Raw genomic sequence first — 14,868 nt, forward strand, 5'->3', positions numbered from 1 at the left:
ATAGAACTTCAGGTCATTCAATTTGTTTAGTCAAGCAGTTTGCAAAATGAAATCTGCTCATTGGTTTTAGCTCCCAGCTATGCACAGCATTTTTATGATGGCTCTGCAATGTATGCAATTTGACATCAGTACATGTTGAAGTATCAACTTTAGTGTATTAGTAGCTAACCATACATCGTGCTGCTCCTATTCAGACACAGCAGCACAGCTCTAGTTTAGAATGCCTTCATTTCTTCGTTTTAAAAAGCTCCCAAAATCTACCTGCTAAAGTTTAGCTGCTAATTAAACAAAGGCTAAAATGAATTTGAGACTAACTGTTGTTTGATCTGCTGTTTTAAGATTGGGAACTGTTGGCTAGTTTCAGGGTGAAGGTCAGAAGCCACCAGCACGAACAATGGTTTAAAAAACAAGATGGCATTTGTATCTGCAACAATGTGTCATGTATGGCTAAGCTCTTGTACCAAGTGTCATCTTGGCTAAGTTGGTATTGCTCTCGTTTGTGTCCGAGAATGTGGGTTTAAGCCTCACTCCAGAAATTTAGGCACATAATGCAGGCAGACACTTCAGTGCAATACATTGGAAAGTGCTGCATTATCTTTTGGATCAGATGTGAAACTAAGATTCCGACTGCCTATTCAGGTTGGTGTAAAAGATCCCATGGTAGTACTTGAGCAGGAACATGAAGGACGATGGTTTGCCTCTCTGAGCTGCCAGCCCGTTCAGAAAGCCAGCAGCTTAGCAGCCTCAGCAGTGCCACCGATAGAGGCTGCACCCTGTTGAGGCACCCTCAAACGGCCTGTAAGAATTTTTTTGCATGTGCCGGGGCCAGGCAGGTAGCCCTGGCGATCGGAGGGGTGAACCCCTCCCCCCCACCCCCAACCGTGGCGTTGGAGCCACAGAGACAGCCATTGCCGCCAGGGGGCCCCTCGGATGATGTGGAGCCTCCGGGAAGGAAGGCCGCCTTGCCCTCCCCCGGGGTGGCCACCTTGATGCACCTGTTGGTCTCTCAAGATGGCGGTTGGGGGCTGTTGAAATGCTGGTAAAATGCCAGCGGGGGTGTAAAATGACCATTAATAGGCCAGTTAAGCACCTTAATTGGCTGCTACCTCCACTCAGCAGGCGGCCAAGCTGCTGCCATTCAGCTTCCCTCCTACTGGCCCTCCCGCCTCCCAGCCCGTCTCCAGAGGGCTGGTAAAATCCTGGCCCTTACGCTGTGTCCAACTGGCTAGTATACTTACATAACTGCAATTACACTTCAAAAAATCATAAGTATATCACATGTTGAACGTGATATGGCAATATACATATATGCTATTTTTCTAATAGATACAGAATGCCTATATTCTTCTTCAGCCAGCATCCATGTTGCACTCTGGAGCTGCTCTAAATCATGGCTCCCAAGGTTTCCCTCCCCGGCCTATGCTGTGCATCAGCCCATCCCACAGAGTTCACCTCCACCACCTTGTGAGGCTTTGGAACTTAAAGCCTGCCACTCCAGATCAGAGTGTCTTGCTTCACTGTGTCTCCTCTTTAATGCAGGAAAGTGTAAGGTGATGCATTTTGGTGGGAAGAACAAAGGAACAAGGAGAGGCAATATAAATTAAAGGGTACAATTCTAAAGGGGGTGCAGGATCAGCTACCTATGGGTATATGCGCACACATCGTTGCAAGTGGCAGGTCAGGTTGAGAAAGTGGTTAAAAAGGCATACAGGATCTTGATCTTTAAATATAGAGGCACCAAGCACAAACACAAGGAAGTTATGACGAACCTTTACGAAACACTGATTTGGCCCCAACTGGAGTATTATGTCCAATTTCAGGCCGAGGACTTTAGGACAGATATGAAGGCTTTAGAGACTGTGCAGAAAATATTTATGAGAATGGTTCCAGGGATGAGGGACTTCAGTTGTGTGGATAGATTAGAGAAGCTGGGGTTGTTCTCTGAAGAGAAAATTGAGGAGATTTGATAGAGGAGTCTAGAGCAGATAAAGAGAAACTGGTCCCACTGCAGAACGATCAAGAAACAAAGGACACAGATTTAAGGTGATTGGCAAATGAACCAAAACTGACAGGAGGAAAAATGCTTTTTATGTAGCGAGTAGTTAGGATTTGGAATGCACTGCCGGAGAGGATGGTGGAGGCAGATTCAATCAGGGAATTGGATAAGCACCTGAAGGAAATAAAAATGCATGATTACGGAAGAAAAAATGGGTGCAGGACTAAGTAAGTTGCTCTTGCAGAAGGTCAGCACAGACTCGACAAGTCAAATGGCCTCCTTTTGTGCTGTAACTATTCTATGATTACAAAATGCAGTGCAACAGAGTCAGGGAGGGTAGGTGTTAATCAGCAGGCAGTTTCCTTGCCTATGCTGAGAGACCTCACAGGTACATGAATTAATGTTGAGGGTCACAGGATCACTTATCATAACTGTACACCACTGTGCCACCACCTCTGGTGGGTTTGTCCTGCCAGTGAGACAAGATGGCGATGGAGGAGTCTGGGATATTGGCTGAAAGATATTATTGTATGACTATTTCAGGCTTTACCTTGACAGATCTGTGGGACAGCTGTCCCAATTTCAGCACAAGCCCCCAAATAGGGATAGTCAGCATGGCTTTGTGCGTGGGAAATCATGTCTCACGAATTTGATTGAGTTTTTCGAGGAGGTGACCAAGAGGATTGACGCGGGCAGAGCGATGGACGTTGTCCACATGTACTTTAGCAAGGCCTTTGACAAGGTCCCGCATGGTAGGCTGGTCCAGAAGGTTTGAACATATGGGATCCAGGGTGAGCTAGCAAATTGGATACAAAATTGGCTTGGTGATAGGAGGCAGAGGGTGGTAGTGGAAGGTTGTTTTTCAGATTGGAGGCCAGTGACCAGTGGTGTGCCGCAGAGATCGGTGCTGGGCCCTCTGTTGTTTGTCATATATAATTAATGACTTGGATGTGAATGTAAGGGGCATGATTAGTAAGTTTGCAAATGACACCAAAATTGGTGGTATAGTGGACAGTGAAGAAGGTTGTAAAAAAAAGATATAGATCAACTGCGAAAGTGGGCAAGTGAGTGGCAAATGGAATGTAATGCAGACAAGTGTGAAGTGATGCATTTTGGGAAGGTAAACCAGGGCAGGACATATACAGTGAATGGCAGGGCCCTGGGGAGTGTTGTTGAGCAGAGACCTTGGGGTGCAAGTACATTGTTCCCTGAAAGTGGCACCACAGGTAGACAGGGTGGTGAAGGCGTATGGCATGCTTGCCTTCATCGGCTGAGGCATTGAGTACAAGAGTTGGAATGTCATGTTACAGTTGTACATAACGTTGGTTAGGCCGCATTTGGAGTACTGTGTGCAGTTCTGGTCACCGCACTACAGGAAAGATGTGATTAAGCTCGAGAGGGTGCAGAAAAGATTCACAAGGATGTTGCCTGGTTTGGAGGGCTTGAGTTATAAAGAGAGATTGGATAGGCTGGGTCTGTTTTCCCTGGAGTGAAGGAGGCTGAGAGGGGACATGATAGAGGTATATAAAATTATGAGGCATAGATAGGGTAGATAGCCAGAGTTTGTTTCCCATAGTAGAGATGACTAAAACTAGAGGGCATAGATTTAAGGTGAGAGGGAGGAGGTTTAAAGGGGATCAAAGGGGTAAATTTTTCACACAAAGAATAGTGGGTATCTGGAATGAGCTGCCAGAGGAGGTGGTGGAGGCAGGAACAGTAGCAACATTTAAGAGGCATCTGGACAGGTACTTGAATGGGCAAGGCATTGAGGGATATGGAATTAATGCAGGCAGGTGGGATTAGTATAGATAGGCATTTTGGTCGGCATGGATGCGGTGGGCCGAAGGGCCTGTTTCTATGCTGTACGACTCTATGACTCTAAATGTCACGTGAAGGTGTAGGTACAAGCCTTACACAGAATCTTATGGGTCATTGATATAAACACTACATCCTCCAGCTGGAACACTCCTGCAGCCTCATTCAACAGAGGAAGACAGACATGCACTTCTTGACATGAAGGAACATTAGCATGCTTGGTGTAGTGATGCTGCTAAATACTTCAAGCAATACATGCTGCCGATGAAACGCAAACTGCAGGAATTGATGTCTGTTGATTTATGCTGATGACACACCTATAAGCAATGCTCTTGAAATTGAGGACTTGCTTGATTGAAGGACGATGCATTTTTGTAGCTGTGCTTTGCTTTGACTAAATTTCAGAGTTCCACTATATTCTTTTTTTTTAAAACTCAGAAGTATCTTGTTCTGTGAGGGGGAAAATGTGAGGCAGGACACTCATTTGCTGTACTTGCATGGCACCTCCATTATGATCATGTGTCACAGATATGACTCTCCTGTTGTGTATGTGCGCATAGGGTAGACTACAAACAGCTAATTCAGAGCTAGGATATTTCTGACATTGAAAAAGATGGCTGGAAGTGAGTTACTACAGTTAACAGCAGCATCCTCAGGCAGCATTGATTACATTTTTCAAGGAGGTGACTATATGTGTAGATGAGGGTAAAGCAGTTGATGTAGTCTACGTGGACTTCAGTAAGGCTTTTGATAAGCTCCCGCATGGGAGATCGGTCAAGAAGGTAAGAGCCCATGTGATCCAGGGCAATTTGGATCCAAAGTTGGCTTAGTGGCAGGAGGCAGAGGGTGATGGCTGAGGGTTGCTTTTGCGATTGGTAGCCTGTGACCAGTGGTGTACCATAGGGATCGGTGCTGGGACCCTTGCTTTTTGTAGTGTACATTAATGATTTAGATGTAAATATAGGGGGTATGATCAGTAAGTTTGCAGATGACATGAAAATTGGTGGTGTTGTAAATAGTGAGGAGGAAAGCCTTAGATTACAGGACGATATAGATGGGCTGGTAAGATGGGCAGAGCATTGGCAAATGGAATTTAATCCTGAGATGTGTGAGGTGATGTATTTTGCGATGACGAACAAGGTAAGGGAATATACAATGGATGGTAGGACCCTAGGAAGTACAAAGGGTCAGAGGGACCTTGGTGTACTTGTCCATAGATCACTGAAGGCAGTAGCGACGCAGGTAGATAAGGTGGTTAGGCAGGCATATGGGATACTTGCCTTTATTAGCCGAGGCAGAGAATATAAGAGCAGGGAGGTTATGATGGAGCTGTACAGAACTCTAGTTAGGCCACAGCTGGAGTACTGTGTAGTTCTGGTTGCCACACTATAGGAAAGATGTGATTGCACGGGAGAGGGTACAGAGGAGATTCACCAGGATCTTGCCTGGGCTGGAGCATCTCAGCTATGGTGCGATTGGATAGGCTAGGGTTGTTTTCCTTAGAGCAGAGAGGCTGACGGGGGTGGGGGGGGTACCATACAAAATTATGAGGGGCATAGATATGAAGAAACTTTTTCCCGTAGTGGGGGTGGCAATAACCAAGGGGCATAGATTTAAGGTAAGGGGCAGGAGGTTTAGAGGGGATTGGAGGAATTTTTTTTTCACCCAGTGGGTGGTTGGAATCTGGAACACACTGCCTGAGGGGGTGGTAGAGGCAGGAACCCTCACAACATTTAAGAAGTATTTAGATAAGCGCTTGGAACGCCATAAGCATACAAGACTACGGGCCAAGTGCTGGGAAATGGGATTAGAATAAATAGATGCTTGATGGCCGGCATGGACACGGTAGGCTGAAGGGCCTGTTTCTGTGCTGTATAACTATGACTCTATGAGCTTTATACACTTAAAATCAGCAATACTTTTTCCAACTCTGCCTGGAAATTGTTTTCTCAGCTGATGCTAAAGCCTTGAGAAAAATAACAGATACCATTCCTCAGGCTTCGCTTCCTTCAGCTTCATATCAGAAGATGAAAATTATTTCCTACATGTATTGTACAATGATACTGACAAGCTGTCGACATTGATAATATGGTAAGATTGACATTTATGATCAGCGACAACCTACACAGATGACAAAACCACTGAAATACATGAAGCTCAGCTTCTCCCATGGTGTCAGTCAGGTGTTAAAACCTTAATGACAGTAAACAGGATTACCTGTGACTGGATTATCAGTGCCAGGAGGGACAGTTAAGTAACTGTGCAATCTCCAGAACGAGTCAGCAGCTTCGAGCAGATGAGTCTCTGGCAGAGTGGGACCCTTAATGGAGGAAATGTCATCAAATGGTGGATGAGCGAATCCTTGAAACAGTCAACGGTCCATTTCCTACAAAGCATGACACCTGCAGTACAGAGCAGGTCAATGAAACAGTAACTGTGGAGAGCTCAAAATTACACCACCGGAGTTCACGATCCTTCCCTCGAAGAGGTGTGGACATGCACAGGAACTCCGATCATAGAGCAGCAATGAGGAGGATGCTTCGCCTGAGGAACATGTTGGCAAATACATTCCCTAGTATGGCACCAAGACTTATAGAGCAGAAATGACAGTCAAGAAAGTTCCTTAGGGTAATCTCCTAGGCCCAACCATCGTCAGCTGCTTCATCAATGACTTTCCCCCCACCATAAGGGCAGAAGTGGAGTTGCTGGCTGATGATTGCAGCGTTTAGTTCCATTTACAACTCCTCAAATAGCGAAGCAGTCCGTCCCTGCATGCAGCAAGAGCTGGCCAACACTCATTGGACTGATAAATGGAAAGTTACAGGAATTGGGGGAATGAGAGTTTTGACCATAGTCTAATATATCTCACAAATCATTAGCACAAAAGGGGGGGCAATGTCACTCTGGATCAGAATGCATGCTGCGATAACACCATCTTTTTGTTCCCCTAGCACATACTTTTGTGTGAACTGTGATGGGTGACACTATATCTACTTCAGTTCTGTAACCCACCCAGCTGTCCAATTATAGATCGTGTCCCTAAATGTAGGCTGTGTCTGGAAGCATTTTAACTGTGCAAAAGTAGGGTGCAGCATTTGATTACAGATCTCTGCTTCTTTTGGCACTATGAACTCCAACCCTACAATGAAGAGTGGCAGATTCTCCAGTGAGACAGAATTAACATTGGGCGTATTTAGGACAATGATGAGCAATTCAAGTTTATGAATTCAGAGCATCACTCGAGGACACATCACATATTAAAGAGCACTGCCTCACCAATACACTATATAAGACTTACTACAAATGCACCTGCTTTCAATCGGCTGCGCCACACCTCTCCACACCAAAAATGGAGCTCACCATGTTGATCAAAGCCAAACTCTGCACTTAACAGAATAGTCTTGTTCCCAGTGTTTTTTTTTAAACTGACTTGCATATTGAACCGAGTTTATCCCATTTATAAGTGGCTTTGTGTAAAAGAAGCCATCCTCAAGATGCTGGTTATGCAGAATCCAGAAAGAATAGTTCTCTCTCCTGGAGGACCAAACTGCTCATGGTGTATCCTACTTTCTGGGTTGCTAATTGACTCCCAATTCCATGTGAGATCGGAGGCAAGAGGGAAAAGCAGCTGTTCTGGAAAAGGACTGAGTATAGCGGTGTGCACATCATGGCAGGTGGAGAGATTTCACCACAATTTTATTTACAAAATATAGGCACTCAAAGTCAGAGGTGGGATGGGGAAGATCCTGTACAAGCACCGGTTGATCACACCAGAGCTATTTGCATTCTCCAGATTGCGTTTTTGTCTCCATCTTTTTCAGTGGGATAATACAGATTCCATTCTTAGCTTCTTTTAGTCTCCACCAGCGGCCTAACCTGCAAAGAAAAGTCAAAGTTTTATTCAACTGAACTGCTGACATGTTCAGCAGGTATAGAATTTAACAGCAGTTCAGATACAGACAAAAAACATGAAAGCAAAGCACCCAGGGAGTTCTCAGCTTCACCTGAGCACTAAATTTAAACTAAAGCATATCTCAATTGTACTCTTGTGATGGTATAGTTCTATAGTCACTGTTAGCCCTCTGATCCCTTACCAAGTGACTCACTGTTCACACATGAGCCTGCAATGCTAGTAACAGCAGATGTGTTGGCCTTGGGAGCCAATCCTATCCCCACCGGGAGTGCCCACACACAATGATTTGCCTGCAGATCACCAGATAGGAACACTGGCTGATTGTCACCAGTGCTCCTGGGACAACAATTTTAAAGACCCTGCCAATCAGTCCAAGATGGGCTAATTTAGAACAGACTGGGATTGAACCCAAGATCAAATTGGCTGCCACGTTTCCCACATTACATCAGTAACTACGTTTCAAAAGAGAAAAAGTATTGTTCTGCTGTCAAGCACTTTGGGACCATCTGAGGTTGTGAAAGGTGCTATAGAAAAGCAAGTTCTTTCTTTTTTCCTTCACCAACTAAGATATTAGACAGCCAAGTGAATCCATTACTTATTTTAATGAACATGATAACAACTTGCATCTATATAGCTCCTTTAACACAGAAAAACACCCAAGGCACAGGTCTCAACATATCCTGGTAATGGTGATTGCAAGTAATCACATTCAAGCCAGAAAATAAAATTGCATTGCCAGGATAGAATAACCACTCAGAAAAGATCAAAAGCAAAGACTCTAAACAACACCACCCAGTAATAAAAGCTCAGAGGCAGCAGCTGAGGAGCCAGACAATTATGTCAGCTTCTGAACAGAATCTGCTACCATCTCATCAATAAAAGAAATAGCCACCAAGAGTAATTAAAGTATATTCAGAGGTCAATGTTGGATGGTTACACAAGTGACACTCTGCTGAGAACAAGTCACCCTGTATTACTGGACAACAGGACAAAGTTGCATGAAGTGATTAGCAATTTAAAACCCCTCAGTCTGCTGACAATCTTTTCTCCCTGTGTGTTTTTTTTTAATGAAGGTCGATTTTCTCCCATTTCCTTGTGCAGGTATTGTTTGTTGCTGGCATACAGTTATCAGATAAAGGGCATCATGAGATAGTGAAGAGCTGAGGTACAGATCAGCCCTGATCTAATCAAATGATAGAACAAGGATTGAGGGACGAATGGCTTACTTGTGTTCCACTGAGGACAGCAGCTGCCCTCCACCATCTCACCTAAATGATCATTTCATAAACACGGCCAAGGCTGTGGAAGGCATTCAACAGTGGAGCATCACAGCCGTGCCTGATGTCTGCCAAGCACATTGGATAAAGATCAACGGAAGGAACCCTGTCAGATTCCTCCCTCATTCGATGGCACTGCAGTCAATGTTAGCACCCCTACACATGTGGGCTTGAGTGATTACATGCACACTGCAGCTGTAGTACTGGGTTTGGTTCATGGTTAGGAAAACTGCAAGCCCACCAATGCTCACTCCATCCACCAGAAGGTGTGCTCTGGTGCACCACCCTCCAACAAATAATGCTTGGGTCAGAAAAAGCTGGGGGAGTTGAGGAAAAGAGAGGAGCCCCCAATACCACTGTCCATCAGACCTGTTGAAGGAGTGGCACACTTCAAGGTCACATTATTTTGTTGATAACAGCTTCATGCTGACCACAGGCTTTCAGTTAATGATCACTGAACCTGCTTCACCTTTGTGTGGGTCCATTCAGCACACAGACCATCTCATGTATGGCTTTTCCACACACCCTCCCTTGTGCTCATCACCTGCCATAACATTTTGTTAACAGTTGATCTTACACCTTTTTCCCTTTGGATATATGTTTATCAATAGGTAGTCTGTTTGGAAATGTTTAAAAGGTCAAACATCATAAACAAAATCATAGCCAAACAGGTAGGGAAACCACTAATGGAAAAGTAGCAAGTGTTTCACAGTTAGGCTCTGTGGCTTTAAATTACACCGTCCACATGAACAGAAAATTACATTTGTGCTGTAAGGTGTAACACTCCCGTTCTTATAAAGGAGCATATCATCCAAGTAATCATAAACAATACAGGAAATGGGTTAGACCATATCTAAAACTTGCCAGCCCCGAATTCCCACAGGAACAGAGTAACTCCTTCTGCAACGTCAGTGGGAGATTGACAAAACCTTGGAGAAATGCTATACACAAAACAGTTTTTAGCCATTCACGCCTTTCAGAGGAAGTTCCAGCAATTTCCCACCGGAGAATCTCCTGCGAAAATTCCAATTGGCTGCGATAGAGATACAGGTTGTGGCCCAGCCCCTTACCTGTGCTCCTGCCCCACACCAGCTACCAAAAAGTCACCCGAACTGGAAAATTTCAAACAGTTCACAAAGCCGACCTATGAAAGAGGCAGATAGACAGCGGTAATTAGTTTTCAGCGTTGCATGGAAATTAACAGTTCATTCACAGGTCTTGATATCCCCACGGACAGTGCCATGCCATCCTTATATAAGGTTGTGAATTTGCTGCAACAGTTGTGTGCTGAATTAGCTGCTCACTGCTGGGGCAGAAATAAAGGTGCTGCAGTGTGTCTGGACTTTATATGTGGAGGGAAAGAGCAGAGTGGGAGAAAAAAAAGAGCCAAAGTTTCCCTCAGCACAGACCATTGACGGAACTTGGCACGGTTCTGGTATTTAAGGCTCAGTCCGACACTGGGCTGTGCAATACCTATGGAGTTACCTTCAACAACTCCCTTCCTAAAGGGGATCTCTTCATTTTAAGGTACTCAGACCTTAAACTATCCAAAACATTGGTAACGTCACAGCACAACCCCCAGAGCACAAGCATGTGACAGCAAACTGCTGGAATACACATACAGAGCAGACCTGTGTGAGAGCGGGAGGACAGAGAGAGATAAAGCAAGGCACGAGAGTGGACCTGGGGGAGAGCAAGAGAAAAGGCAGAGGATAAAACAAGGCCCGAAAGCGGACCTGGGGGACAGCTAGAGAAGAGACCGAGGATAAAACAAGGTCCGAGAGCGGACCTGCGGGAGAGCAAGAGACCGAGGATAAAACAAGGCCCGAAAGCGGACCTGGGGGACATCGAGAGAAGAGACCAAGGATAAAACAAGGCCCAAGAACGGACTTGTGGGAGAGCGAGAGAAGAGACCGAGGATAAAACAAGGCCCGAGAGCAGACCTGCGGGACAGCGAAAGAGACAGAGGATAAAGCAAAGCCCGAATGGACCTGCGGGACAGCGAGACGAGACTGAGGATCAAGCCAGGCCCGAGGACAGGCCTGCGGGACACAGAGTCATAGAATCAGAGATACAGCACTGAAACAGGCCCTTCGGCCCACCGAGTCCGTGTCGACCAACAACCACCCATTTATACTAAGCCTACATTAATCCCATATTCCCTACCACATCCCCACCATTCTCCTACCACCTACCTACACTAGGGGCAATTTACAATGGCCAATTTACCCATCAACCTGCAAGTCTTTGGCTGTGGGAGGAAACCGGAGCACCCAGCAGAAACCCATGCAGTCACAGGAAGAACTTGCAAACTCCGCACAGGCAGTACCCAGAACCGAACCCGGATCGCTGGAGCTGTGAGGCTGCGGTGCTAACCACTGTGCCTCTTTAGCCCCACCTTTATGGCTGTCCGCCAGCTCTGGCGATCACTGGCAACTGACTCCCACGGCTTGTGATCAATGTCACAGGACTTCATGTCGCGCTTGCAGACGTCTTTAAAGTGGAGACATGGACGGCCAGTGGGTCTGATACCAGTGACGAGCTCGCTGTAGAATGCGTCCTTGGGGATCCTGCCATCTTCCATGCGGCTCACATGGCCAAGCCATCCCAAGCGCTGCTGGCACAGTAGGGTGTATATGCTGGGGATGTTGGCCGCCTAGAGGTCTTCTGCGTTGGAGATACGGTCCTGCCACCTGATGCCAAGGATTCTCCGGAGGCAGCGAAGATAGAATGAGTTGAGACATCGCTCTTGGCTGAAATATGTTGTCTAGGCCTCGCTGCCGTAAAGCAAGGTACTGAGAACACAGGCTTGACACACTCGGACTTTTGTGTTCCGTGTCAGTGCGCCATTTTCCCACACCCTCTTGGCCAGTCTGGACATAGCAGCGGACGCCTTTTCCGTGCGCTTGCTGATTTCTGCATTGAGAGACAGGTTACTGCTGATAGTTGAGCCTAGGTAGGTGAACTCTTGAACCACTTCCAGAGCGTGGTCGCCGATATTGATGGATGGAGCATTTCTGACGTCCTGTCCCATGATGTTAGTTTTCCTGAGGCTGATGGTTAGGCCAAATTTCCTGCAGGCAGCCACAATCCTGTCGATGAGTCTCTGCAGACACTCTTCAGTGTGAGATGTTAATGCAGCATCGTCAGCAAAGAGGAGTTCCCTGATGAGGACCTTCCATACTTTGGTCTTCGCTCTTAGACGGGCAAGGTTGAATGTCCTGCCTCCTGATTTTGTGTGGAGGAAAATTCCTTCTTCTGAAGACCTGAACGCATGTGAGAGCAGCAGTGAGATGATGATCCCAAACAATGTAGGTACGAGAACACAGCCCTGTTTCACGCCACTCAGGATAGGAAAGGGGTCTGATGAGGCTGAATTGTGCCTTTCATATTGTCAAGGAATGAGGTGATGATACTTAGTAACTTTGGTGGACATCTGATCTTTTCTAGTAGTCTGAAGAGACCACATCTGCTGACGAGGTCAAAAGCTTTGCTGAGATCTAGGAAAGCAAAGCAGAGGGGCATCTGTTGTTCGCGGCATTTCTCCTATAGCTGGCGAAGGGAGAACAGCATGTCAATTGTGGATCTCTCTGTTCGAAAGCCGCACTGTGCCTCAGGGTAGACACGCTCAGCCAGCTTCTGGAGTCTGTTTAAAACGACTCTAGTGAAGCATTTCCCCACTATGCTGAGCAGGGAGATTCCACGGTAGTTGTTGCAGTCACCACAGTCACCCTGGTTCTTATAGAGGGTGATGATGTTGGCATCGCACATGTCCTGTGGTACTGCTCCCTCATCCCAGCACAGGAAAAGCAGTTCATGGAGTGCTGAGAGTATAGCAGGCTTGGCACTGTTGATTATTTCAGGGGTAATGCCGTCTTTTCCAGGGGCTTTTCCACTGGCTAGAGAATCAATGGCATCACTGAGTCACGATTTTGTTGGCTGTACGTTCAGCTCATCCATGACTGGCAGAGACTGGGCTGCATTGAGGGCTGAATCAGTGACAACATTTTCCCTGGAGTCCACCTCCAGGCGCTTATCCATTGTCTCTCGAGATAAGGAGGCCAAAGAGAAGACAGTTCTAGGTAGTGTTCCACCCAGCAGTCCATTTGCTTGCGTTAGTCAGTGATCGTGTCCCCTGATTTCAACCATCTTCTTGATGGTTGGCCCAAAAGCTCTCTTGATGCCATCATACATTCCTCTGATGTTTCCAGTGTCGGAGGCCAGCTGAATACAACTGCATAGGTGTTGCCAGCAGTCATTTGCACAGCGTCTGGCTGTTCTTTGTGCAGTGCTTCTGGCTACTTTAAGTGCTATGGATGTTAACTCGCTGGGGGCTTTCTTGTAGTTCAACAGTGCAATGCGCTTAGCGGCTCGGACAGGTTCTAGCTCTTCAAAATGAGATTGAAACCGATCTGCATTCTCCTTCTCACGTTTGCCAAAGGTAGTCATTGCTGAGTCATAAAGCAGCATATACTTGCTTTGGAGGTAGTAGAGCAAAGGTTAACTAGATTGGTTCCTGGGATACGAGTGGACCTATACTCTCTGGAGTTTAGAAGAATAAGGGGTGATCTCATTGAAGCATACAAAATTCTGAAGGGGTAGACACAGAGGTTGTTCCCCCGGCTGGGAAACCTAGAACATGGAGGTAGTCTCAGGATAAGGGGTCAATCATTTAGGATTGAGATAAGGAGAAATTTCTTCACTTAAGGGTTCTTAATCTTTGGAATTCTCTACCTCAGGAGAGTTGTGGATGCTCCATCGTTGACTATATTCAAGGTTGATTTTTGGTCTCTGAACATAAGAAATAGGAGGAGTAGGCCAGGCAGCCCTTCGAGCCGACTGTCATTCAATGAGATCACGGCTGATCTATTTTAACACCATTTTCCTGCACTATCCCCATAACCCTTGATGAGAGAAATCTATTACTCTCAGTCTTGAACATACTTAGTGACTGAGCCTCCACAGCCCTCTGGGGCAGAACATTCCAAAGATTAAGCACACACCGAGTGAAGAAATTCCTCATCTCAGTCTTAAATGGCCTGTCCCTTATTCTGAGACTCTGTCCCCTGGTTCTAGACTCCCCAGCCAGAAGAAACATGCTTCCTGTATCTACCCTGTCGAGCCCTGTAAGAATTTTGTATGTTTGAATGAGATCACCTCACATTGTTTTAAACTCCAGAGCATAAAGACCCAGTCTGTTTAAATCTTTCCTCATAGGACAAACCCTCCATCCCAGGAATTAGTTTGGTGAATCTTTGTTGCACTCCTTCTATGGCAAGTATATCTTTCCTTAGGTGAGGAGACCAAAACTGCACACAATATTCCAGGTGCACTCTCACCAAGGCTCTATATAATTGCAGTAAGACATCTTTACTCCTATACTCAAATCCTCCTGTAATAAAGGCCAACATACCATTTGCCTTCTTAACTGCTTGCTGTACCTGCATTTTAGCTTTCAGTGACTCATGAACAAGGACACCCAAGTCCCTTTGAAGTTCAACACTTCCCAGCCTCTTACCATTTAAGAAATATTGTTTCTGTTTTCCTACCAAAGTGAATAACCTCACATTTCTCTACATTGCATTCCATCTGTCAAATGTTTGCCCACTCACTTAGCATCACCAAATCCCCTTGAAGAGCCTTTGCATCTTTCTCTCCTCACACTTCAACCTAGTTTTGGGTCATCTGCAAACTTGGAAATATTACATTTAATCCCTACATCCAAATCATTGACATAGATTGTAAATAGCTGGAGCCCAAGCCTGATCCTTATGGTACCCCACTAGTCACAGCCTGCCAATCCGAAAATGACCCATTTATTCCTACTGTTTTCTGTCCGTTAACCAGTTCTCAATCCATGCCAGTAT

General features: G+C 45.8%; 1 protein-coding gene across 2 annotated transcripts in view; it reads right to left on the reverse strand.

Annotated features, from left to right (window-relative positions):
- Positions 1 to 7,476: 7,476 nt before the first annotated feature.
- Positions 7,477 to 14,868, reverse strand: part of rrp9 (ribosomal RNA processing 9, U3 small nucleolar RNA binding protein) — a 37,024-nt gene continuing 29,632 nt past the window's right edge. For both annotated transcript variants that reach the window (XM_068051383.1, XM_068051382.1), the window contains exons 14-15: positions 10,072 to 10,145; positions 7,477 to 7,687 (exon numbers count right to left, since the gene is read on the reverse strand). In XM_068051383.1, coding sequence (XP_067907484.1) covers positions 7,588 to 7,687; positions 10,072 to 10,145 — 174 coding nt within the window. In that variant the 3' untranslated portion in view covers positions 7,477 to 7,587. The remainder of the gene's footprint in view (positions 7,688 to 10,071; positions 10,146 to 14,868) is intronic.

This window comes from Heterodontus francisci, chromosome 19 (assembly GCF_036365525.1).
Source record: "Heterodontus francisci isolate sHetFra1 chromosome 19, sHetFra1.hap1, whole genome shotgun sequence".
NCBI lineage: Eukaryota > Metazoa > Chordata > Chondrichthyes > Heterodontiformes > Heterodontidae > Heterodontus > Heterodontus francisci.